The sequence below is a fragment of the Python bivittatus genome, unplaced genomic scaffold, assembly GCF_059951505.1.
Source record: "Python bivittatus isolate LINGU-HERP-01145 unplaced genomic scaffold, Pbiv_v1 ctg000350_np1212, whole genome shotgun sequence".
In the NCBI taxonomy this organism is placed as follows: Eukaryota; Metazoa; Chordata; class Lepidosauria; order Squamata; family Pythonidae; genus Python; species Python bivittatus.
The window spans coordinates 23,619,651-23,646,777 of NW_028277074.1; the positions used below are offsets into that span (position 1 = coordinate 23,619,651).

Below are 27,127 nucleotides of genomic sequence, written 5' to 3' on the forward strand. Positions count from 1 at the left end.
ATCTTAAAATAATCTTTTCCAAAACATGTTTTATTCTGCTATTTGTGTTAGCCAGAAGTAGCATACATTCTATATTTGGGGAAAATGCTTAATTACTTCCAAACTATGCTGCTCTGGCTGTTGAACCAGCAGGCATGCATAGGACACTAGTGCAGTTTGTCACTTAAATATGTTATAGTTTATTGTAATGTGCAAAAGGATCCCTGTGTGTATTGTGTGCACTTCTTATGAAATGCTTGCCGATAAAGCCACAGCGATCAGCAGGTTAAGTTACTGGTTTCTCTGTACTACAGTACAAAGAAAATTACTTTAGATAGTTCTTGGACAGGGAACGAGAGTGCTTTGTGATTTTGAAACTTTATATTTTTTATTTGTATGTGAAGAAATGTTTAGGTAGGAATTTAATAGACTTTCTGCTTTTTGTCTAATACCACATAGCCTACCATGAGTTGAAAATATTGTTTAGATGTATTCTAACTGGCTATTGCATGTTTAGTAATGAATACACTATATTGAATGAAGAATTTGTCACCTATTCATTAGTTGATAATTGTAATAGAGAGTAGGTAAAGAAAAGCGTTTACATATAAAAGCTGTATATGAATGCATTTAATGTATTTTTCCCCTCTTCCCTCCCTCTTGGTGATTTTGTTCCCAAGGAAGAAGAAGAGTCCTCAAAAAGCTGAGGTTTATCTTCAAGGTGCATTAAAAACTTATCTTGCTGAAGGATGGGCGTTGCTTATTACACATACGCGGAAGCAACTAGCAGAATGTCAAAAACATCTTGGACAAACTGAAAAGTATCCTTCAGAAAAATGGAAAATTGCTGATTATGTGTGTTTGGATTTATCTTATTAAGTAATGGGGGGATAGTAGAACCTAAAACACATTTGGGAGTTGCAGAGCTATTAACTTCCAAAAGGCTGCATGCAGCCCTTAAAAAGTCTAAATCTCACGCATGAAATAAAGATAAAGACACCCTTTAATCAAGCTTGACTCCTGGTAATCATGTGAATACGTTAGTGCAGTTCCCTTGGTAGCAACATGGAAGCAGTTTGCCATAGACTCAACTTCCCATCTAGCCTACACTCCTGGGATGCACTGATGGTTTCTCATGGAAATATTAACCAGACCCTGGTTAGCTTCTGAGTGCAGACAAAGTAAAAAATGTAAATACATAGCACGTTCACAAGTTTATATAGACTCCTCCTGAGTTTAAATTGGACTAATATGTATTGAAGTATTAAGGGCCTTATTAGATATGCAATAGGACATGTTTCAAATAAATGCAAAAATTGAAAAACATGTTGATTTACAAATTGGAGATTCCAACTGAGGAATCAGATTATTAAGCCACTCTGAAAGTTACCAGTTTTGGTTTCAGATTGTCGAAAAGGATTATTGCTGCCTGGAACATTCAATGTGTTCCTGTGCTCCTTTTCAGCATGCTTGGAAACTGTAGCTAAATCCTTGCCATTCAACCCCTGAAATGCTGTAAGAACTCCAGATTTTGTGGAGCCACAGGCATATGTTTTGTTTTATTTTTTCAACTGGTCTAGCATTTATAGTTAAGGGTACCGTACAATAGTAGAATCTTGAGGGGCTGCTATATCCTGATTTCCCTAACAATTGTAGTAGATACATCCTGTTTCACTGAAGCTAAGGAAAAAAAAATTCTAGCTAGATATTGTGTAGGACATTCCTTTAGTTATGTATCATCTCAGAAATTGATTGATTGGTCTTTTCTATTGATTCTTCATATGTATCTTATCTCTTTCCCTTTTGCTCCCATTTAATTGCTTTAAATATATATTTTTATAAATTTGAATCACAGTTTTAAATAAAGCATCTTCAATTTTAGTCAGTATAGAGAAAAAAGAAGTTTTGCACTATTTTAGTGTAAAATTACTTCTGAAATACTGAAATTATTATATTATTACCTTTTTAGTATTTCTGATAAATGGAAGATAAAGAATTAACTGATGTTGTATCAAGACTTTTATATATATTCTTTTTCCATATTTCCTTATCTCTGTGCCAGCTATCTTCAGACAAGCAGTCTTTTAGCTGGTGATAATAACTTAACTGAAGAAGAGCGGAAACATTTTTGCCAAGAAATATTAGATTTTGCCAAACAACCCTCAGAAATAGAAGGTAAGATTTGAGAGAAACTTTTTGCCAAACTTCAAATAGGCTATTTTTAAAGCTACCAACTTCATTCTGTGAATATCAAGATAATTTCTTAATTTTCTCAAGATTCCTACTTGTGCTTGTTTTCTTTTAGTTTGGGGCTCTTTTATTTAGTTTGATGATGAGTACTTTCAGAGCAATTTAGTTTTAAATCCTATGTAAATCCATCAATTATATAATATTTACAAAATATGACTGCATAGTTAATTTCAATTTTTTTTTTTGAGAGCAACAAGTTTCTAGTCCTTACACCAGAAACGATATGGTTGAAGAGTATGAGTAGTATCTGTTGAAATCACAGAAGCTAGAACAGTGAATGAATATGTTTTCAAATAGTTTTAACTCAGAGCTTTATCCCTCCCTATAACTAGGACAAACTAGAATCAAATAGCAAAATAATTTGCACACAGCAAGAGAAAGAAAACAGATTATAATTTGCATAGTATGTGTTGTTCTGAATGTTCAACCCCTTACTTTAATTTAGTTAACCTGCAGCTAGTATCTACCTGAGTGTTTGATTAAGCAAAACCCATGTTACAGGTAGGATTCAAAATATTTTAGGTACGCTTAATGTTTTGTTCCAAACTGCAAGACCTTGGTAAAAATTGCTTTTGGTTTGGGGATCAACAGGTAAATGTATATTCCCTGAGTTAAGCGTACTTAAATGACTAAATCAGGAAGTTATTTTTCCTTAACGTTATTATAATTAGACAAATGGAAATGTTGTTTTAAGTACAACTGATCCTGCCAACAGAGTATACCATAAATCCCATTTATATTTTATTCCCAGGACAAAAAGTTATGCTTTCCATGCATTCCTTCGCACAGTTGAAGAATCTACATTTTGATCCTCCTAATGCTGTGGTTCATGTGGGTGGAACGCTGTCTATTGAACTGACTCTGGTAAATCAGATGCCCATCTCGGTGAATGTGGATCACATTGCTATTAATGTCCATTTCAGCATTGAAAAAAATAGCTACCGGAAGACAGCTGAATGGCTTACGAAACACAAGACTTCCAATGGTATTATCAACTTTCCAAATGAGATTGTAGGTGTCTCCCTTTCAAGAAGTAGCTTACCAGGGCTGGAGTTGTATGAAATGTATGAGAGAAGCCCCTCGGATAATTCTTTGAACACAACAGGCATCATCTGCAAAAATGTGCATATGCTGTTACGAAGGCAGGAGAGCAGCTCTTCATTGGAAATACCTACAGGGCTGACTCTGGAGGATGGGGCCCACGTGTTAAAATGTAGCAACTTAATACTGGAACCAGGGGTCAATAAAATAACTTTCAAAACCCAGGTATGTGTTATAGAAAGCAAGCTGTAATCCAGTATTGCCTCTGTTTTGCACCTCTAGCCCTCTACTGCTTCCTTCTTTGGCATTTCAGGATAAAGACTAGCACATCTGAAAGAAAGGCTACTTGCTTAGGCCGGATTTCTGATTGGTTCTGTGACATGCATCTACAGAAGCAGCATAGCAAATTGTCTTGAAAACTATTTAATTTCTTCTCTCAGGCTGAAAAGCAAAGCTAGAGTTAACATTTCATCCCTTTTCCAAGTACAGTGGAACTTCGGTTTACCCCGAATTGGTCGCAACCCGAAGGAAATTTCCCCATAAGGTTCAATGTAATTACCGTTAATCTGTTCTGGCGTGGAGGACAGGGAGGCGGCTATTGCTTGGAGGGAGAGTCCCCCTCCCTACGACCACGTGTCGGGGTGGAAAATGGCCATGGACCACGTGTCAGGGGTGGAAAAATGGCCGCGGACCACGTGTCAGGGGCGGAAAAATGGCCGCGGACCGTGTCACGGGAGGGAAAATGGCCGCGTATCCTGTTCGTACCCCGAGGCGGAGTTCGCAAACCGAGGTAAATTTTTGCGGCCGGAGCTGGTCGTAACCCGAAAAGTTCGTTAACAGAGGCATTCGTAACCCGAGGTACCACTGTATTAGGATAATGTTTTTTGTGTGGTTTTGCATAAACATTGTAAATACTGAAGTGTGGCTCATGTACAGTATATCATCATTTACCTGCCTAGATTACCATACATATATTTATTTTACATCATTTATATCCTGCCCACTTTAAAATAACTCTGGGAAGCTCGCATGAAATAAAGTCTAAAATCTAAAGCAATATCAGGTTTTGCATCTGGAATGAATGTTGAAGCCAACTCTAAAGAAATATAAATATAGATACTTTAATTACACGTACTCTGTAATATGGTATGATGTATTTAACTATATCATATTTAATATTATTCAATAGTATGTTCATACATAATCATTTTTCCAGTCATGTATAACTATGTTTATGCTGAGATTGCATACAATTTTCCTCTATATAAGCCCCTTGGTTCTTCCTTTTGCAGCATTAGAAGAGCTCTGTTCTTTGTTAGCCTTTCTAAAATAGCAAACTGTTATGACCACTTACAAACAAACCACAATTTTAAATCAGCATTTCAGGTTACTTAATAGCTATAGCTTTTTGGCTTGAATGAAATACATAACTATGCTTAATTAGAGACTTCCTCTGACTGCATGTGTTGAGAAAAGCTGATTTTATGTGGGCTAAAAAACATTTAATAGTTAGTTGTAATACTGAAGCAGTTACAGGTAGTCCTTGACTTATGACCATTTGTTAATGGCCATTCAAAGTTATGACTGCTCTGAAAAGCGTGACTTATGACCTGTCCTTGCACTTGTGAGCGTTGCAGAGTCCCCGTGGTCATTTGATCAAAATTTGGGCCCTTGGCAACCAGCACGTATTTACAATGGTTTCAGTGTCCTGGGTTCACATGATCACCATTTGCGACCTTCCCAGGGTGCTTCTGACAAGCAAAGTCAATGGGGGAAGCTGGATTCACTTAACAACTGTGTGATTTGCTTAATGAGCTCGGCAAAAAAGGTAAAATTGGGTGCGATTCACTTAAACGACCACATCACTTAGCGATGGAAGTTCCAGTCCCAGTTGTGGTCATAAGTCAAGGACTACTTGTAGTGCTTCCGATATTGTATTTAAAGAAAGTGTTGAATGTGTTTTGATTAAGTGCATGTTCTTCTTGATATTTTTATTCCTTTTAATTCCGTGGTTCTTAGAAGTTTGTGAACCCTTTTGAATGTTCAATATTTCTGCATAAATATGACCAAAATTGTGATCTGTTCTCCACATAAGTCCTAAAACTAGATAAGGAGAACCCAATTTAACAAATGAGTCAAAAACATTATACTTGTTCATTTATTTATTGAGGAAAATTATCCAAAGCTACATATTTGTGTGTGGCAAAAGTATGTGAATCTTTGCTTTCAGTAACTAGTGTGCCACCCTTGAGCAGCAATAACTGCAGCTAAACATTTCCAATAATTGTTGATCAAATCCGGTATGTTGGCTTGGAGAAATTTTAGCCCATTCCTCATTATAGCTTCAACTCAGGGATGTTGGTGGGCCTCCTCACATGAACAGCCTGCTTCAGGTTTTTCCACATTTCCATAGGATTAAGGTCAGGACTTTGACTTGGCCATTGCAAAACATTAATTTTCTTCTGCTTTAACCATTCTTTGGTCATACAACTTGTGTGTTTTGGATCATTGTCTTGCTGCATGACCCACTTTCTCTTGAGCATCAGTTCACAGACAGATACCCTGTCATTTTCGTATAGAATTTTTTGGTACAATTCAGAATGCATAGTTCTATCAATGATGGCAAGCTGTCCTGGTCCAGAACCAGCAAAGCAGGCCCAAACATTATACTGCCTTCACTATGGGATAAAGTTCTCACGCTGGAGTGCAGTGTTTGCCTTTCATTAAATGTAACACTTTTCATTCAAGCCCAGAAGTTCTATTTCAGCCTCATCCATCCACAGAACATTCTTCCAGTAGCCTTCTGGTTTATTCATGTGGTCTTTCGCAAACTGTAGAAGGGCAGCAGTGTTCTTTTGGAGAGTAATGGCTTTCTCCTTGCATCCCTGCCATGCACGACATCATTGTTCAATGTTTTCTTGATGGTGGTTTCATGAAAACTGACTTTTGCCAATGCAAGAGAGGCCTTTAGTTCCTTAGATGTTACCCTGGGGAGACCTCCCAGAATATTACTTGCCTTGCTTTTGGTGTGATCTTGGTTGGTCAACCACTCCTTGGGAGGGTAACAGTGGCGTTGAATTGTCTCCATTTGTACATGATAAGCCCAAGAGTGGACTGGTAGAGTCCAAGCTCTTTGGAAATAGTTTTGTAACCTTTTCCAGCCTGGTGAACATCAATAACTGATTTTTGGAGGTCCTCAGAAATGCCCTTTCTTCAAACCATGACACGCTTCAACTTATCTGTGATGTCAAGATCAGACTTTGATAGTGAATACCCAGAATTCTGTTCTTTGGCAGGACCTCCCACACTCACACCCATCATCCCATTGATTAAAACTCCTGATTCTAATTTCCCCTTCAAATGAACTGATAATTCTAAAGGTTCACATACTTTTGCCACACACAAATATGTAGCTTTGGATCATTTTCTTCAATAAATGTATAGTGTTTTTGATTCATTTGTTTAATTGGGTTCTCTTTATCTAGTTTTAGGAAGTGTGGAGAACATATCACATTTTAGGTCATATTTATGCAGAAATACTGAAAATTCAAAAGGATTCACAAACTTTTAAGAGCTACTGTACTGCATATGTAAAACATTGACCATGTACAAGGGAAAAAAAATACAAAGACAGAAGAAAAAAAGTCAAAAGCAAAGCAAACCCAAAACTCAGTTTGAAATAGATGAATATGAAACAAACAACAAAAAAAACCCATTCTTAAAACTGAAAGTTCTTATGATTTTGAGGGGCCTGAAATGAAGCCCATCAATGGTAACTGATGATAGGTGAGAATTTAATGTATCAGGGAGCAGTTCAAGCATGTATATACATGAAATAGCAAATACCACAAATCCTAATGTCCTGAATTCTATGTGCATAGTTCTTTTGGTAATATGGAACAGTAGATTAATTTTAATCAATCCATTGTTATAAATGAGTTTATTTGTGTAAAATAGGGCTGCAGTGTGGGGTAGTGTGGTTGGCTGGCCTGTATGTGCTTTTCCCACTACATATAGCAGAACATACTTAGTTGAACTCAGTGTTCTCAGGGTGGAGTGGGTGGAAGCAGAAATTCCTGAGTTCAATATGTGGGTATTATTCGTCTTTAAATTACTGTGAGTTCAAATTATTTAATATAAAAGCTCATCTGAAGCTGCTTTATGCTCTTTTGCTCTATTCATAAAAATATAGAAAATACCAATGGTTATATGGACACAATGACACTTTGAGGATGAAAATGCATTCTATTTTGTGTAATTATATGCTGGCCAGATGTTAAGAAATTGCTTTGTACAAATGGCCTTCAATTAAAAAAATTGAGAAGGATTTTAATATATAAATACTTAAAATGTTCTCATAGGGCAAAGAACCTGGAACATATACACTCAGGCAGTTATGCATTTCAGTGGGCAAAATGCAGTTTGCCCTACTTCATATTTATCCAATTGTGCAGTATGATGTCTATTCTCAGGAGCCCCAGCTAAAAGTGGAACCATGTACTGGTAAGTAAATACTTAGAAGTTGTAGTTTGTTAATATTTCTCTACACCTTTAAATTATTTCTCAAACAGAAAATTTATAAACTAACTTGTGAGAACTAAGTTCTGTGCAGCTATCTTCCATTAATCAATATTTTTTTAAAAAAATGTATTTGGACCAAATGTAGTTTGTTTGTTTCTCTAAGTGATAGCTTACATATATTTTAAGATGTTACTGGTTGTCTACTTTGGGAAATTACACATCTAAACTCTTTAAAAATGGTTAGTAATGACTACAGTATTTAAGCAGTTTCAATGGTGAGAAAAAGTTTGTGAACTCTTTATATTTGTGAACTCTCCACTGAAAGGTGTTTGAATCTCAGATCTTATTGTAGGTCACAATATTGCAGTATTGTAGATAGTTCTAAAGAGTTTACAAACTTTTCCTCATCACTGTATGTAATTATTGCTTTGAAGTCACAAATAAATATCATAGCTTAAGTTGATGAGTCCAAGGGAACTGTTTAATTAACTTCACTGCCCATGTAATGGTACCATATATGTTTTAAATTTGTATCTGTTGCAATATCTGAGAATATCTTAAAAATATGGAACATAATGGAATGAGTGCCTGGCATTGCCTTCATTCCCTGGATTTAATGTGGAAAGTTTAAGCTGTTTCTAATGGATGAAAATACTCAGCTCCTTGTTCATCTAAAGCAAGACGTTCTTCAAATAAGTCCTGGTTGTAAAGCTGTTTGTTTGAGATCTTTCACAGATAATTCAATGAATGTGAAACACTTTGTACAGTTATGCAATTGAAAACAATGTATTTGGGATCGGCATTTTATAGTTTTGTAAATGATGAGCTAATATCCATATGTACCAGAGAAAATTTGTGATATGATTCACTGAAACCTTTTGGTAAATAATAGTTGTATCACCTTTGTGGTTGTTCTAGGATAACAGAATTAACTGTGTTTTCCATGTGAGTGATCACTTTCTGTTCAAAAATCCCTTTTGTGTGTCTCTGTTTTAGCTAAGCTGTTAACTCAGCAGTTACCGGACACACTCTTTGGAGTTTTTGATGTACACTGTCAAACTTCCCTGGGGATATATGTCTTTCTGGGCTCTTACAGGCACAGTATTTTATCTTTAAATGATTATCTGAGGTAAAAGAGTGTCTTTCTCTCTTCTTACTAAACTACAAATAGATTAGAGACTAGAACACACTAAAACAGATCTTGTATATTTGATTCAATAATATTATCCAAATTATGTTGTGCAAGCAGTGATTCCTTTGCCACACCCCTTACTATCAACTCATTTTTCTCCAGATAGCCTTTTGGCTGGCATTCCTCAGAAGGTAAAATTTACAGTGACTACTGGCCATTACGCTTTAAAGAATGGAGATGCACTACAACTAAGTAATGCTGATGCCATGCCTGTCTTGTACCATCCAGAGAGCAAAGCTGTGATTTATTCAAATACTCAAGGTATTCAGTTTTATTATGACACTAATTTTAATCCTGTGATAAAAGCATAAAAAACCATCAAGGAAATTGTTAGCACATGGCACTTAGTTTACTCTGAGATCTTAATTATTGTTGCATTTAAGTTCTGGTGACAACTGCAGTCTGCCTTTTAACAGGATTTGGTATAATATGGGTATAGTTAGAATCAGATCTACTTCTGATGTTTTACTTCTCCTTTCTCTTTCCTTTGTATAGTTTAAAAGGCAGAGAAATAGCATTAGAAGCAACATTAAACCTTAAAGCTCATCCACACATCTTTCTTCCCATTACCAATTAGGATGTCTTCTCACAATGAATTCTCCATCTTAGTGCCAACATGCCACTGAAGTAGGCTTGGCTGTAGGGTGATTCAGCAGGCAACTAGTGGTTTTCTTAGGAAAGCAAAATGAGCCCTTCTCTGTATGAAAGTTTTATGTTATATACAGGAGGATGCTGAGGGAGGTCACTGGCCTGCAGGCTTCATTTGTGCTTTGGCTGCTGAACAGAACAGATGCTTACTTTTTGGTTTCAGTCTATCAACTTTATGGAAGAACCTCCATGAGATCAATATTCCAATTTGCACACAAAAAAAATCATAACCCTATTGTTTTTCTGACTTCTGAGCCTCACATTTGCATTCTGCCTGTTTTCTGTTCTTGCAATGGCGCTGCTGCTGCTGCTATTTTTCCAAGCAGCCAAAGTGCGCAGTGTTGCCTGGGCACTACAAGCTGTGAACTGACACCCCCAGGGCCAGAAGAAGAGCAGGGCAGCAGCTGCATTTGTGCCCTGGCAGCCCAGGAAATGGAGAGAGAGCACGCTGGACAGGCCCTGTTGAGATGCCACCATCCAGACTTGATAAAATTGCTGCCCTTGACTTATGCCTCAGGAATGAGACCTGTAGTGAGGGCAATGGCACTACCAGCCTTGTGGTGGCAGCAGCAGTTTTCAGGCTGACATACTTTCCCCTGTTCTTGAGGATGGGAGGAAAGCATCTTGCCAGGAATGTGTGGAAGAGCACTTTGTAAGTTTAAATGAACTGCTCCTGTTACAAAAGAAAAAAATTATAGATGAGATCCCTATAGATAAACTGCTTAACTATTCATATGTTGTCTTTTTTCACAGAGACTCCTTTCTAAGGGTAGATCCTAAGTAAAACCCACTTAAGTTGTTACATATAAGTGTGTGTGTGTGTCTGTGTCTGTGTGTACACAGAAACACACACACTAAAAGACTTTATCAGTTTGCTGAGCTACACACAGCTTTGAATTGAAACCATGAAAGGAAGCAGCGTGTATAGTGCCTATTGATCTCTGGATTATATTATAACAGATTGACTTTTATCTTTTTATATAATGATGCCATGTAGAAAGCAAATCTTGCAGTACTGCTTTCTCCCTTATTTTTTTATTCCAGGGATACATGAGTAGAGGATTATATCGTCCATACAGAGTGGTACTACTGCCCAAATTACAGAAAATTTAGCACTTTACAACATTAAAATGCCACCCAGCATCACTCTCTTGTGAGATGGGCAGCTATACAAACATAATCATTCAGTAAAAATCTCCATAGGAAAGAATGGGAACACAACTCTGTCCTCACCAACTGAAAACTATTATCAGTCCTTCCTCCTCAAAAGAGATTTTTTTTTCAATTTAATTCACTGAGTAAAGGCAAAGGGAGCACAAATTCCTTTAACATTCCTAACACCCTTTAGTTAGCCTATCTCTTCCATGAGCTTTTCTTAAATGTTTTGATTTTTAAAAGAAATAATCTCTTTCATAGACTTTAATACCCCATTTCTTAGCAAGAACAAGAAAAAGGTTTGAGTTGTTGGGTTCCACCCCACCCCTATGGTAGCCTACTTGTTAGGCGCAAGTCCAGCTAAAGCTGGTCTTTTTGCTCGTACACAGGAGTTGCAACAAGAGAAGACTTCCTGATGTTTTTTAATTCTATTAATACCATTAACACTGCAACAGCAAGAGCTCAGAATTACCACATATCCAGGAGCTCAACAAACTAGTCACATCAACAAACCATTTTTGGCTTTTAAGTTTACCCTGAAACTCAACTTCAGCAAGGTATAAGAACACACAAAGAGTACACAACAATAACGAAGCTTAAAAAATAAATCAGTTTTGTATTATTGTAGTAATCTTTATATGTACATAACCTTACTAGTATTAGTAACACACTTTTGAATTATTTGCCTGCAAAATAAAAGGAACACACATGCAATCCATCCATCTACATACATAACCTTTAATTTTCTCATAACAATAATTAAAAAAAAAACCTTGCTCAGATATTCTTCTGTCTAGCCATGAACTTAATTCATATTTTATTTTCAGTACTTAACTCCCACTTCAGCCCATCCAATCCAAAGCAATAGAATTAGGGGCATGACTGATCACTAATGCTATTCTGGCTAGATTGGAAAAAGTTTACCTCCTGCTTCCCCTCTGCCCCCAAAGGAAACAGTTGCAGTGCTCAGAACAAATGAAATAAAACTTTTGAAACACATCCTTTACTTCATACTTGAAACATTCAAAACAACTGTTTTGAGGTCAAAACAGTTTGCTTATATGTTACAAGCTGAATAAATTGTTAATTCAGATGCAAATTATAGTATCTAATTTCTATTTCATACAATTATAGAAAAGGTATCAGAAACATCACTAACAGTTCAGTCATCTGAGAAAATCACAAGCATCAGTTTACCTATGGTTCCTGCTTATCATGTGATTACCTTTGAGCTTGAAGTTTTATACTCACCATCAACCGCAATATGTATGATGGAAAATGAGACTCTAACAAGTAAGGACTGTAGGAAAAAAAGCAAAGAAAAAGAAACTTCTTACAATAGCATGGCTACAATTGACCAAAAGGTAAGGAAGTATGAATAATTTTTTAAACTTATTTTGGCTAATATTTAAATTAACTAGAAATGAAATTCGGGTGCCAATGTCATGTTTCAAGCTGGCAAATATGTGTGTGTGTGTGTGTAATCTGGGGATCCTCCTAGAGTTCACAACTCCTGTTTGAAGAGCAGGTGGCAGTCACAGCTAGGAGGGCCTTCGCGCAGCTTCATGTTGTGTGTCAGTTATGCCCCTTCCTGGATCAGGAGGTGCTCTGCACGGTCATTCACGGCCTGGTCACCTCCCGTTTGGATTACTCCAAAGTGCTTTACATGGGGCTACCCTTGAAGAGTATTCGGAAGCTACAGCTGGCACAAAATGCAGTGGTGCAGACAATCTTGAATGCCCCTAGGGTGGCACATATAATTTACGTGAGCTGTATTGGTTGCCAGTTTGCTTCTGGGTCCAATTCAAGGTGTTGGTTATCACCTTTAAAGCCCTTTATGGCACAGGGCCGGGTTATCTGAGGAGACGTCTTGCCCCTGTATTATCTGCCCACCCCACTTGGTCTGGCTGGCGGAGTCTAGGAAGAGGGCCTTTTCTACTGTGGCCCCTGCCCTGTGGAACAGTTTGCCAGCTGAGGTGCGGGCTGCCCCCACTCTCCTAGCCTTCCGAAAAGGTGTAAAAACATGGCTGTGCCAGATGGCCTGGGGGCCTGATGGGGGCTCGCATTGCTGGAACTGGCTTGTGGGATGATTGATATTGCTTCCCCATCTTCTTGATTTGTATATTGCTTTTATAGATTGGTTATTTGTGTTTTAATTGGGGGGTATTTATATTTTTATTGTTTTTATTGTCTTGGTTCTTAATTGTAAGCTGCCCAAGTCACCCTCTGGGGGAAATGGGTGGCATATAAATTTAATACATACATATATATACATACATACATACATACATACATACAATATAGTTTGTTGCACTGCTTGTTTGATCCCTGGGGATATTATCTCACCATTATTATTTTTATAAATAACTCAAGGTAGCGAACATACATAATACACCTTCCTCCTGCTATTTTCCCCACAACAACAACCCTGTGAGGTGAGTTGGGCTGAGAGAGAGTGACTGGCCCAAAGTCACCCCGGCGGCTTTCATGCCTAAGGCGGGACTAGAACTCACAGTCTCCTGGCTTCTAGCCTGGAGCCTTAGCCACTAGACCAAACTGGATCTTTTTGGTATTTTGGTAATTCTACAATGTTTCTGCATTGTTTTGCATTATTATTTTTGTTGAATATACAAACATAAATTCCTGAGAGAATTTGAACAGATTTTCAAGCCTGCTATTCCAGCTACCTTGCTGTAAAACAGTTGTTTTGTGCATTGTATGCAAAGATGAAAGAATGGCAAGACAAAAAATCTGTACTAAAAGGGTGCTGGATGGGATGGGATGGGATGGGATGGGATGGGAAGGGAAGGGAAGGGAAGGGAAGGGAAGGGAAGGGAAGGGAAGGGAAGGGAAGGGAAGGGAAGGGAAGGGAAGGGAAGGGAAGGGAAGGGATGGGCTATGCTCTTCACTTATTCTCCCATGCCCAAAAGTGAGAAATACAGCACCTGTTTGTATTTAAATAGAAATTTTAAGCAATATATCAGATAATTTTATTTTATACTTCCTACAGGTAACCATTGATTGTCCATGGTCAATTTATTCCACTATTATTTCACTTACATTCAGTGTACCTTTTAAAGCCAAGCATTCCTTATTATCAGCAGGCACAAGGTAACTTATTCAAAATTTTCATTCTCCATTCCTTCATAAAAGCTTTTCTTATGAAAGCTACAAGTTAGATAGTATAAATGAGCAGGAAGTTTTGAAAATACCCTTTAATCCCAAGGCTACCCTTGTGACCTTTTATGATTCAAGCTGCAATCCCAAATTTATTTCCTTGGGAGTAAGCTGTATTGAATTCAGTTTGACTTTTCTAAGTGGATACGTATAGAATTGTACTGTCAATTGTATGGTGGGATTTTTTGCCCTTTACCTTTCAAATGAGAGCCTTGCTTAAAACATCATCCAGATTTAGTGAGTATAACTTAATGTAAATTAGCATGTTTTCCTCAGTTTTTTAAAAAAAATCTACTGTTTTCACCTTGTTAATTCTGCTGCAAAGATACACACACACACAAGTAAATTGTATATAGTAATAACTCTTTACAATATTTAAAAATTCATTTTCTTCTTATTTTAGGAAATATGTACAAGTTTGTGTGCAGAATATGTCAGAAATCTGTTTTCAGTTCTCTGACAATAATCTCAAAAGTTCTGACATTTACAAAGATTTAAGTCTTCAACCTCTAAATCCCAAAGCTGAACAGGTAACTATTTCACATGTATTTCTTGTAATCATAAAAAGTATATATGAACTACAACTCATTCTCACTCATTTTGTTATATATCTTAAAGCCATAAATAACTTCATATGTGTAGCTTATGAAAAAAAATGATTATGAATAGTATCACGTTATCATGATGCCTGAAAAATATTTGGAAAGAATGAATGGAATCCCTTGTCCTCATTTAAGGCACCTATATGGAGAGAATATTAGCTTCATTTTGGGCTGCAGTCTTTTCAATAACCTCACTGTAAATGCTATTGTGACTATTTGAGAGGCAGTTGAAAAACTGCAATAGGGATGTGATTTTGAAAAAGTCCTGTGGACAGGTTCTTTTATTTGAATGATAATAGTTGAAAATCTGTTGCTGATCATTTGAATTGCAGTTTTCTATTTGGATACATTTATTTTCAGTCCACTGAACTGTTTAAATCTGTAGGAGAAGAAGAAGTTGAAGGGCTAATGCTAACTGCACTTTTTCAACAAATATGGAACAAAATTGTGTGCCCTAGAGACTGGAAGAGATTGGCATATATAGCTATACTGAAGAAGAGAATTACTCTTATAAATTACTAAATATTTGCATTAATTCCTAACACTAGCAAAGTTTTGCTTAAGATCTTGCAAAAAAGAATAGAGCCATACATAGAAATAGAAATGTCAAATGAACAGCCAATTTCAGAAAAGGCAGAGGGACATGAAATCAGGTAGCTAGTATAAGAAGAATAATAGAGAATGAAAGTTTAAGAAGGTGGTTTGCTTTTGCTTCATTGGCTACAGCAAGGCTTTTGTGTAGATCATGCCAGAATACGAAACATATCATGGCTAAAGAGCATACCAAACATTTGATCATATTTCTGACGAATCTTTACAATAAACAAGAAGCTACTGTAAGAATTGGGAAGAGTTTGAGCCAGTTGGTCTGAGGAAGTGGATAGGGTCCTTAAGCTGTAAGTATGTGTACTAGATCTATGTCCCTCTTGGTTGGTCAAGGCCTTCCATGAAATGTGTGGTTGGATCCAGATGGTGGTGAATGCATACTTGAGGGAAAGGGTAGTCTCACTAGCTCTTAAGGGAGGCAGTGCCCGTCCTCTCCTCAAGAAACCATTGCTGGATCCAATGCTATTGGACAATAGGGAAGATAGTTAAGAAGGTGGTCTGGAGGAAGCAGATTATCTGGATCCTTTTCATTTGGGTTCCAGACTGGATATAGTACTGATATGGCATTGATCTTATTTGTTGATAATGTTTGGCTGAATCAGATAGAGGTGATGCATCCATCCCAACCCTCCTTGATCTTTCAGTGGCCTTCAGTATCATCAGTTACAAAATCCTTTTGAACCAGTTTGGTGGGGCAGGGTTAGGAGTGGGAGGCACAGTATTGTGGTGATTTTCATCCTCCTTCTGGGGCAAGTTCCAATTGGTGCTGGTGAAAGGGAGAGATCTAGCCCTAGACCTCTGCATTTGGGGGTTTCTCAGGGTTCTACTCTTTACCCACTCTTATTTAACATCTACCTGAAACCACGAGGTGAGATAATCTGTTGGTATGGAGTAAAATATTACCAGTATGCTAATGATACCCAGCTATACATCTCTACCCTAACTGACCAAGTGATACCAAAGGCTGTGACTGTCTGGATGAGGAAGAACAGGCTTTGGCTTAATCCTGGCAAAACCAAGAGGCTGTGGGTTTTAAGGCTCCCTGGTTCTGAGAACCTTCCATCTTTAGTTTTGGATGGGGTAGCACTCCTTCAGGCAGAATTGGTACACAACATGGGGGTTCTCTTGAACTCTTGGCTTCTACTTGAAGAGGAAGTGACAGCTGTGGCTGTCAGGATCTACACAAACCAGAACCTTCAATTGTTTTTATTTTGCTTTTATTGCTAACCATACTTTGGCTTTTATTGCTAACCATAGATCAATAGTGAAATACTGGGAATGTTATTCTAACCGTTTGCTTGACCTGCCATAAAAGGGGGGAAGAGGAGGCCAGGTGCCGTTATCTCTATCTTGAAACAGACATCCAAGGCCAGGAGGTGTGAGAACCCGGGCAAGGCGCGAAGAGCTGCAAGCGGGAATAGAAACCTAGAAGGGGGGGAAGTTGGTCTTAAAAGGACAAGGCTTTGCTATGTAGAATTAGACTCAACAAACTATGAAGCTGTATGCTTCTCCTGAATAAAGAAATCTCTGATGGAACTTTTGGTCTCCAGAGGATTTACTGAATTTTGGGATTGAGGGTGCAGACTCTGACAGTGGCCAGGATGACCTTTGCACAAATCCATTTGTATGCCAGTTGTGCATGTTCCTAGATCAGAACGTCTTGCTCATTGTCACTCATTACCTGTTCTCTATGTCTGGACTATTGCAAAACACTCTACATAGGATTTAAAACCATTCAGAAGCTACAGTTGGTCCAGAATACAGCAGCATGATTCATTATGAGTACATTACAGCACACCCCTGTAACACTACTACTTCACAAACTACATTGGCTCCCATGAAGCTTCCAGGTGCAATTCAAGATGCTAGTTACCACCTGTAAAGCTTTTTATAGAAGGACTGCCTATCTCCAATAATTTCAGTTCATCTGACAAGTTCAAACAGAATAGGTATGCTGTGGGTCCCCTCTATGAAGCAATGCCATCTGTTGGGACCTGGAGGCATACTTTCTCTGTCATGGCAATGCTCTATGGAACAACATGTCCCCTGTAATTTGGATGTATAACTCTGTTGGTTTTCCATAAGGCTTTGAAAACCTGGATCTTCTCCCAGGCATTGGGCCAGGATGTTTAATGAGCCTGTTCTGTTAGAGTTATGAATATCATTGTGGTTGGCCTTGGGTGCATTATGATTTTATTTTAGTTTTGCTTATTTTTTGTTTACCTTTTTTTTAACCTAATGATATCTATCCAGAGTTGCAATTTGATTAACTATAAACAGAGTTTGTAGAAGTAAAGTAGCTCAGAATAGGAAAGAAGGTGAGACAACAATGCATATTGTTACCATATATATTTACCTTGAACAGCAGGATATTATAAGAATGGTAGGATTGGTAGAAATATTAGCTGGAATCAAAATTGGGGGGTTAAACTACTAACAATTTGAACTCAAAGAATGCTTAGATGAGCTCATTGTGAAAATAAAAAACGAAAAATTTGGGATTATGTTAAATATTATGAAGATAAAGGTGGTGTCAACCAGACAGTATACTGGGATAATAAAGGAGGGAAGGCAGTAATAAACATAGATAAAATCAGGAAGACTAAGGATATTTCTATGACAAGAAAGATAGAGTTCTTAAAACAGTGATCTTTCCAGTGGGAACGTATGGCTGTGAAAGCTGGGCATTGAGAAAGAGTGAGAAAAAGATGGTAGATGTCTTAAAGAGTGTGGATTTGGGGTTGATTACTAAGAATACTGACTGTAAAAAGAACCAATTGATTGATCCTGGAAGAAAGAGAGACTGGCTGCTCCCATAAGGTGATGATTAGCAAGCAGAAACTTACATAATTTGGAAATGTAATGCAATCAGATGAATGTGTTAGAAAAAAAATTAGAATGATTTTTAGAACAAAAGATTGAGGGAAATTGTAGTGAAAAAAACTTAAGGTAGATGGAGGGGATTGAGGGTTCACCTGAATAGCCCTAGAAAAGCTTGAATTTTCACTGAGGCCACAGTTGGTTTTTTCCCTCAGTTGGTTTTTTTTTTCCTCAATGACATCTAATTATTTTCAATAAGTTTTAATGGATACTTTAAAAGCCAAATAATTGAACACAATTTCATAATTTGTATAGAAAATTGGAAACAATGAGACCTAGCACTGCATAGAAGACAGATACGAGTAACCTAGTGCAACTTCCTGGCTAGATATTTTACCTATTTTTACAAGTAAAAGTTCCTCTGCTTCAGTTATTTGAATGTCTCCCAATTCTTGGAGATTCCAAATTTTAATGAGATTATGGAGGATGATGGTAATTTTCCCAGCCCTGGTTTACAGACTTTTCCCAAACTTTCCTCTTTGTTTTAAAAAGATCATACTTCTTCTGAAGCTGGGGTAGTCTGAGTCTATACCAAAAGCTGTATTTACTTGTGGGAATATGCAGTGTAGGTCTAGGTCTGTAGCCTGACATACATCCTACGTTCACATTATCTCAATCAATCCATATCTCTTGCCTCCCTATCTGATTAACACAAGTCCCTTGAACTTTAACACATTTTTGTTAAGATTTCTGTAACAAAGCAAATGTTTCTTACAAATTAAGTCATTGGTTCTGAAAATATATAAATAAACTCATAATTGTTTTATTTATTTGGAAAATATTTCAATTTTACCTGTTGCCACCCAGCATAGTTCTAATGTATTATATTGATTAAAAATTCTTTCAGCATATCTACAGCAAGCAAGCAGTATTTTTTGTCTGGGAACTGAAGTGGACAAAAGAGCTTCCCCCATCATTGCAGTGCAAATTTTCAATGAACTTTTGTTCAGCGCTCTCTGAGGAACACTCATTTTCTCTGAAGCCGTACACTTACGAATTCCAGCTGGAAAACTTTTTTGTAAGTTGTGAGTACCTTGTTGCAAAACCACTAGGCTACAATAAGTAATGGGAAAAATGCATTAAAATTGGTGTAGTAGATGCTATATTTCTGCTGCACTGCTGGACATCATGTATTGGTTTATATTTTATACTTGCCCCATTTCTGTCTTTGTATGGCAAGTGGCTTTTTTAAACTGCAGCATCAAGAAGGGTATATATTTTAATTGTGACAAGTAATGTGGGGCTTCATAGTACAGTATCATTATTGAACTTGCTGCTGCTGGTGCAGATTTACACATGATTGCAATGATATGTGAAGGTAAACCATTTTATATAATCATTGTTCCAAGTACTTAACATGTCTATTACAATCACCATTAAGCTTTTCCATAATAGATACAAAAGATGAGTGAAAAAGTAGCGGCCAGCAAAAATGTTATTGTAGCGGTTAGTACCATATTTTTCCGACTATAAGACGATACTTTTTTCTAAAATCCTTACGCTAAAAATTGAAGGGCATCTTATTCAAGGAAGTCAGCCGAGGAGAGAACCGCGCGGTTGCAAAACTGCCCATACTTTGTGTCTGCAAACAGGCTTCCTCCTATTGTTAGCCTCCAATCACGAGTGAAATAGCTTGAGTCTGCAAACGGACTTCCTCCAATCACGAGCCTTATGTAACTGACATCAGCTGATGCTGAACAAACCAATTGGAGGAAGTCTGTTTGCAGAGACAAGCTATCGGCAGTTTCACTCGTGACTGAATGTAATCAGTTATGCAAAACAGCATGGAAATAGAGCTGCAGAGCGACGGTTGGGACCTCCTCCCACCGAGTGTATCAGGTAAATGTTAACTAATTATTAAATAAAAATGTGTTCTGCACTATCTTTAAAATATTGATTTCTTAATTTTGGGTTGGAAAAGTGGAGGTCGTCTTATACATGGGGGTGTCTTATTGACGTAAAAATACAGTAATTTCTATAAAATGTCAGTTTTAAATGTAAGAAATTTACTTGTATGGAACTTTTTTTCTGACATTGTGTTTGTAGAAACCCAGGAATTAGGAATTCCAATCCAGTCAGAAAAATAGATTATTTCTTCTGATCAGTTTGAATAGTATTAAAAAGTATCTTTTGTATGTTGACTATAAATATCATTGTACTTCTGCCAGACATTGTATAATGTGAAAGCTGAGATTTCACCCCCACTGGGGGCAGAATATTGTAAAACAGGCTCGCTCTGTTCATTGGAAGTGTCGATAACCCGTCTTTTAGACCTCCTGGATGTGGATAAAGATGAAGCATTAACAGAAACTGATGGATACTGTACAACCAAATTGATGTATGAAGGTTAGTAAATATATTTTTATACACACACACACACACACACGCATATACTCAAGATTTAGTTTGGCTGTTTATTGGTTGATAAATATTATGTATTTATGTATGTATTAGTTTTATATCCCACCTTTTGTACAAGAGCTAGGGTGGTGTACATATTGCTCAGTCCTCCTATTTGTCCCATTAACAGCAACCCTGTGAGGTGGCATTGAACTCAGCTGAGAGAGAGCAATTGGCCCAAAGTTGCCCCATGAATTTTCACGGTTGAGGGAAGACTAGAACCTAGGTCTTGCGACTTCTAACCCAACACCTTAACTGCTACATCAGACTGTTGTGTTACTGGAAGCAGAACAGTGAAGATCTTTAGAGAAGAATCTTATAAATGTAGCTATGTTGATTCCTTAAAAGGTATTTGTGGAATCATAATCTTACACTTTTTTTACAAAATTATATTTTTCCACACAGATGATATTTACATGACAGAATTATCTGTTATATTAATATTACTAACTTAACAGGCAGGGATGCTTGAGAATTCTGCCTTGTAAATATCTATGACATACTTCCAAGATTGTTTCTTTTATAAGCAAATTAAACACCTGTAAATTTAAGCACAAATGAGTTATGGAAAAGATCAGGTGCTACCAATCCACAAAAGGTTGCTTTATAGGATGTTACCCTATGTCACATTAACATATATTATATATAAATATATACATACACTGAATTACGTGCGTGTGTGTCTGTATATATATATCAACATACGTCATGTTACACAATGTCACATTGTGATGCCTTACCAGTTGAAATAATAGTTGATTTTGAATAACATTTTCTCTGTTTCAGTTGTAGATGACAGTAGTAACTGGGCAGTCTGTGGGAAGAGCTCAGGGGTAATATCTATGCCAATAGCGGTTCAGGCAACCCACAAAGTACATATGGAAGTAATGCCACTCTTTGCTGGATATCTCCCTTTTCCTGATGTTAAGCTATTTAAATATCTCCCTCATCACTCTGCTCACTTTATGCAGCTTGATGCTGGTAAGAATGTGTTCATTTAAAAGTTATGTGAGAAACTGCTAACATAAAATAACACAATATCCTTTCTGTGTAGAGTTCTACTTCAAAGCATTACACTATTCTTCAAGTTCTTCATGATTCAAGGCATGAATTTTGGGTTTATTTTTTTAGATATTTATGCGGATGTTCCCCTTTTCTGAAAATATGTTAAATTCTATCTGAACAAAAATAAAAAAAGTTTGGATTGTGTTCTTAATATTAAATGAACTCATGGTTAAAATCAGTTACTAAAAAGTAACTGAAAATAGTAGGCTTTTGAGATTTTAACAATCATTTCAAAAGTATTATATCTTGTTCCTTATAGAGCCCATTGTTCTGATGACATATAGATGAAGTATAATTACTTCTTTGAATGTTGCCAATGGTTATATACCTCTGTCTGGTAAATTCCTGGATAATGATTTAATCCAGTCTTTCCCAATCTTGACAACCTCTAGGTATGTAGACTTCAGCTCCCAGATTTCTCATCAATGGCCATGCTGGCTGTGGAATTCTGGGATCTGAAGACTGCACATGGAAATTGCCAAGGTTGGGAAATACTGATCTAATTATTCCTTCTGCAGTGGGAGTTCCTGTAAGTGGCCTGAAACCTATATACATTCACTATAACACTTTATTAAGCACACGTATAAGTTGCCTTTATGCTAAGGCACTTGGTTTTTTTTAAAAAAAGACAAAACTGTATCCTAGCAGAAGTCTCTTCTCAGGAATTCCTTACCCTAGACTTTTCATCTGCGCCACTTGAGTTGGATTCAGGTTTTTACCTGTGAGAAACTTGAGAAGAGGTGTGTCCTGGGTGGCTTCTTTCAGGCTATTGCTTTCTAATGAAACTGATACCATAACCTTGCCAGATTTTCTTCTTATGTTAATACACTTTAAGTGCGTTTATAAATAATTTCTGATTATTTTAGTTAATAATATATGCAAGCAAGCTAATTATAATCAACAGTGTACAGATGGATGTGAAATAAAGTTTTACATTTTTTATTTTTTACAGATAGCTGGATTGAAAATGATAATCTTTCTGTGGATAAAAATATGGATGATCAAGCTGACAACAGTAGCATAAAGAGCAGAGGCAGCATACATTCAACAACCAGTGCAGAACACAAAGGTTTGCCCATGCCCCGGCTTCAATCATTTTCCCCTGGACAGGTCTTCAACTCCAGCTCTGGCATGCAAATCCTTGTCATTCCCAGCAAGGATGATCATATTTTGGAAGTCAATGTCACATGACGTTTCTCTGTCGATGTGTAGAAATATGCACATGAGACTTGAATATGAATGCACTTTAAGAGATCATAAACCTGATAGTTCATAACTGAAACATTTTAACACTATTAGGCCTATGGCAACTTAGTCCTTACTGGCCCTGGAAGCATCAGACAATTGTATCAATTTAAATGTACAGTGATGCTTGTAACAGCTAGTTTATATTGCTTTTTGTGTAAAATGAATTTTGGAATTTTTTTTCCTCTGTCATTCTGCTGATGAAATAAAAGATGCTTACTGCAAATCGTTAATTTGAGCAGCTTCAATAATTAGGTTCCTGCTCAAATAATATTTCAGGTTGACATACAGTATAAGTCTTGCAGTGTGGCAATTAAAGACTAAAGTGTGTGCCTTTCTAGTCACATGATTGTCTGAGTTCCTGGACCAGGGTACTTTTCCAAATTTCTGTGTAATAGAGTGATTCTTAAACCCATAACTATCCACAAGATTTTAAATAATGAGTGTTGTATATATATATATATATATAGATATATTTATTTCTTGAAGACTTAACTTCTTCTGTGCCTTGGAACATAACAGATTTATCAGCCCGCTAATGCTCTTGAATTTGTATCATATAGAAAACCATTCTGTCAACACATGGGGGAATATGCAGAGACATATACACACATATACATATATGCATGCACACCTTGATGCAAGTAGCAAAGTGGCACAAAAGTGGTTAAGTTAGAATTAAAGACACGATGTGGTTAAGCTTGGAGTGAAGACACCAAAATTGGTCCAAGGTTATCCCCAAAAATAATACTTAAGTGATTAGAAGTTAGCATATTGGATCTTACTAAATTGATTTTTGTTGAATATTTCACTTGATATTTTTAAAACCAAAGTTTGTTTCTTTTCCTGTTACAATTGTTAACTTATTATGGACTGCAGAGCCATATATATAGAAAAAGAGCAAGTGTGTATGTATATACACACAAGCTTCCATACCATATTGTAATCTGAGAAGGCAAGAGCTGCAGGGAGCCTTAATTGTTTTTCCAATCTGGTTATAGGTGAATATAAGGTCCTAGTCTGAATTTATGGTGCAGCAAATTGCATTTACACCATATCAACTGATTATTTTTTAGTTGTAAATCTATTGTATAAATGATTATTTTAAAATGTCTGGAATAATCTAACTGATGTAATTGTCTGTGTATAATTTGTTCCAGAAATCAAGGACAAAATAAATGTGTTTTTATTGGTGTGAAAATCAAAGCTTGTAAATAAGTTTAATATGTAGAACTTTTTCCACTTCTTAGAAACAATGTATTTTTGTACATAAACATTTCTCTAAATTTCACTGTAATTATCTTAGCTGCTGCTCATATCAATTATTAGCTTACACAGTTATTTTATTTGTGAAACATATGTAGCCTCTTAGTAATCAGCCTCCATCCCATACAAAAACAATAAGTCCAGGTATAGGGGGCAATATGAAACTGAAATCCAAATTCCTTTAAGTATTAAGCTCTATGGTGTGTGCACGTGTTCCACAATTGTGTATCTTTATTCTTGATTACTTTTCCCTGCCTTAAAAGCAATTCAACCTTATTTTTAGAGGAAACAAGACATTATATTTCTGGTAATTTGTCAATAGCTTTTGTGTATGTTCAGTTTTCTTCCTGGTCCAGAAACGTCCCTCATGAAGGTCAGGTTGACCGTATCTTTGCCATTTGCTTTAATTTATTTAGAAAAAATATGCAAGCTCTCGATCAACTTTTTGACAATCATTTGTCTTAATCTTGGTTATTTGCTTATAAGAATTAATGAGATTACACAATGAACATATGGATACACATGAGTTTCTTGTTTATAAAATTTATTTAAACTAGAGGCTGTCTTTCAAGCAGATTTGAGTATGAAACTATATTTTGAACATGGTGAACAACCTGATTTATTGTGAAAAATCCAAGAGCAAGGTTTTATTAGCAATTAATATAGAAAGCTTTCTTTTATCTTAGCTTTAGAGCAGCATAAAGTTTTCATGTTCATATTGAAATGATGAACTTCACTAAAATACACCAGAAGTGTATTTTAATCACTACTGAGGTGATAACATATGTATAGAAGGAAAAGATTGGTTTCTAACTTGTAAATAATTGATTCAATTTGCAATATATGCATCTGGAAAAAAATGACAAATTATCTTATTTATAGATAACTTTCAAGCTTGTAAATACATGCAAATGGGTTAAAGGAGTAAAATTTTGATGAATTTCACAGATTTGTGATTGAAAAATTAACTCCTCCTATGGAAATTGTTGAATTTAAATGACATTTGTAGCATTTCCTACTTGCAGCTCTGTATAACATTACACTCTGTAGATGTAATGCAAATGTAGAAAAGCAAATAGGAAAAATATCCAGAAACATGATTACCCAGTTTTATTCTGTCCTAAAGCAGTGCCATGAAAAATAGGGAATAAACTGTCAAAAAATGGAAAACAAGCTACTGGATGAAGTGAATAAAAATCTTGAATATTTTAAGCAAGTTGTTCTGATTCTCAACATTTGTGTATGTTCCTTTGTTTCACATTAAAAGCTAAAGCCAACCTTAAATTGAGGTTGACTACATGGACAGAACCATGCAGTTTTCTTGACAACCAAGCTATTGGTTTGACTTCCCAATGTAGTCTTCAGCCCTGGTATGAACAGCTGGTCTCCCATCCAATTATGAGTCAGGCCTGAGACATGTCATTTCATTTCATTTCATTTCATGTTCTTAACATACACAATTAACAAAACAATCTTTAAACTTAAAAGAAAAAAAATAATAGAAACCAAAAGGAAAGGAAAAAATTAGGAAAAAACCCAACCCAAAACAAACTAAGAAAAAGGGGGAAAAAAGGGGAAAAAAGGGAGAAAACTCGCCTTATATGTTATCAATAGCCACTGGTTTACTAATAAATACACTATTATAATCAATACAAAATATTATTGTAAAATATCACATCTCTGCCATTGTAACACATATTGCTGCATCCTTTGATTAGTAGAAAATGCCTTTTCCAAAACAGATAGATCTTACATATCTGACAACCAATCCTTGACATCTGGAATATCACATTTCCAATATCTCAGTATTGGAATCCCCATGCTCAATACAACCATAATTCCTGATGAACTGTCAGATTTCCAAGCCTTGGTACATAGTTCAACATCACATCATTCTGATTCTGCTTAGCTTTGAAGCCCAGGCAAGGGTGACCAGGTTTGCCATTTGCTATATCTTGTTTCAGATTATTTGGTATTAAAACTCTACCATTCTAAGTTGGTCTGGTGGAGACTTGTTTCAATAGCTTTTCTATTAGTTTAATGTGTTATTCCCCCAGTTAATGTATTTCCCAGATACTGCATGAAACCTGTCTTATTTCCGATTCTTTTATAATTTTCTTATGTTTATTAGTTATGAAGCTGTCATCTGAGTTGCATCAGTTAGCATGCAATGTTTGGGCACTTCTGGTCTTTGAATGTTTTGAATCCCTAAACTGTTACATGCAACTGTATATATGCTTCAGATTTGGCAAGCATATATTAAATCTGGAGTTCCCGGTGTAGCACCTGCAGGTGTCATTACATTCAACAGTAGTATGCTGTACTGCTCCATTTTTCTTTTTTGGAGTGAGTGGTATTGAGAAGCATCCTCCCCAAATTCAGGTGAATGCAATTATTTCCTTCCTTTATTTAAATACTGAATACATTTCCCAGAGACTTGGACAAATACACCTAAAAATTAATGCTTGTGTAACACAGGAAAGGAAGTCATTGTAACTAAGTAAGTTTTGGAGCAGCCAGGAGAGATGGTACAGAATTTTTATCCATTCCTGTTAAGATATTTTGTGCTCTTTTTCTGCACCTCCTACTGTGTAGAAACACTTTGGCCTTGAGGTTGTTGCGTGTTTGCATTCTCTGCATTCTTGCTCTGAAAACCTCCTGTTACTAACAGAACTCTAAAACCTACTCATAGCATTTTTTAAAAAATTCAAATAAGCTTATGCAGCCAAAATATTGGGAGGATATTTTGGGGTTGAAAGAAGCCAAAGTAATTTTAAGCTAAGAAATGGCTTAGATGTAAAGTACTTTGATTCAGAACAATATAGTAAAGAAAATCTTGGTTTAAAACAAAACATTCCTATTCTTTTTGTAGTCCCCAAAGGCACTGAAGAACTAATTATGTTTGCAGGGACCTACAGTCAGGACCAGAAATATTGGAACAAGGATAATTGTTTTGGCATTTGGCCTCTCTACACCACCACATTGAAGTTGAAAGGAAAGTCAGGAATTTCAGCTATAATTCAAGGGGTTTGACAAAAGTGGGGCACTAACCATTCAAGAAGTACAGCCAGTGGCATACACACACCCCCATCATTGGTGG

At 36.5% G+C, this 27,127-nt stretch overlaps 1 protein-coding gene across 1 annotated transcript in view; it reads left to right on the top strand.

Moving 5' to 3' along the window:
• The window catches only part of TRAPPC10 (trafficking protein particle complex subunit 10), a 54,507-nt gene extending 29,268 nt beyond the window's left edge, over positions 1–25,239 (top strand). The window contains exons 12-23 of the mRNA XM_007426342.3: positions 660–800; positions 2,042–2,154; positions 2,981–3,495; positions 7,632–7,773; positions 9,086–9,244; positions 11,921–12,150; positions 13,797–13,897; positions 14,367–14,493; positions 18,899–19,069; positions 20,220–20,397; positions 21,238–21,432; positions 22,469–25,239. Of these exons, the coding sequence (XP_007426404.2) occupies positions 660–800; positions 2,042–2,154; positions 2,981–3,495; positions 7,632–7,773; positions 9,086–9,244; positions 11,921–12,150; positions 13,797–13,897; positions 14,367–14,493; positions 18,899–19,069; positions 20,220–20,397; positions 21,238–21,432; positions 22,469–22,707 (2,311 nt within the window). The 3' untranslated portion in view covers positions 22,708–25,239. The remainder of the gene's footprint in view (positions 1–659; positions 801–2,041; positions 2,155–2,980; positions 3,496–7,631; positions 7,774–9,085; positions 9,245–11,920; positions 12,151–13,796; positions 13,898–14,366; positions 14,494–18,898; positions 19,070–20,219; positions 20,398–21,237; positions 21,433–22,468) is intronic.
• The last annotated feature ends 1,888 nt before the right edge of the window (positions 25,240–27,127 follow it).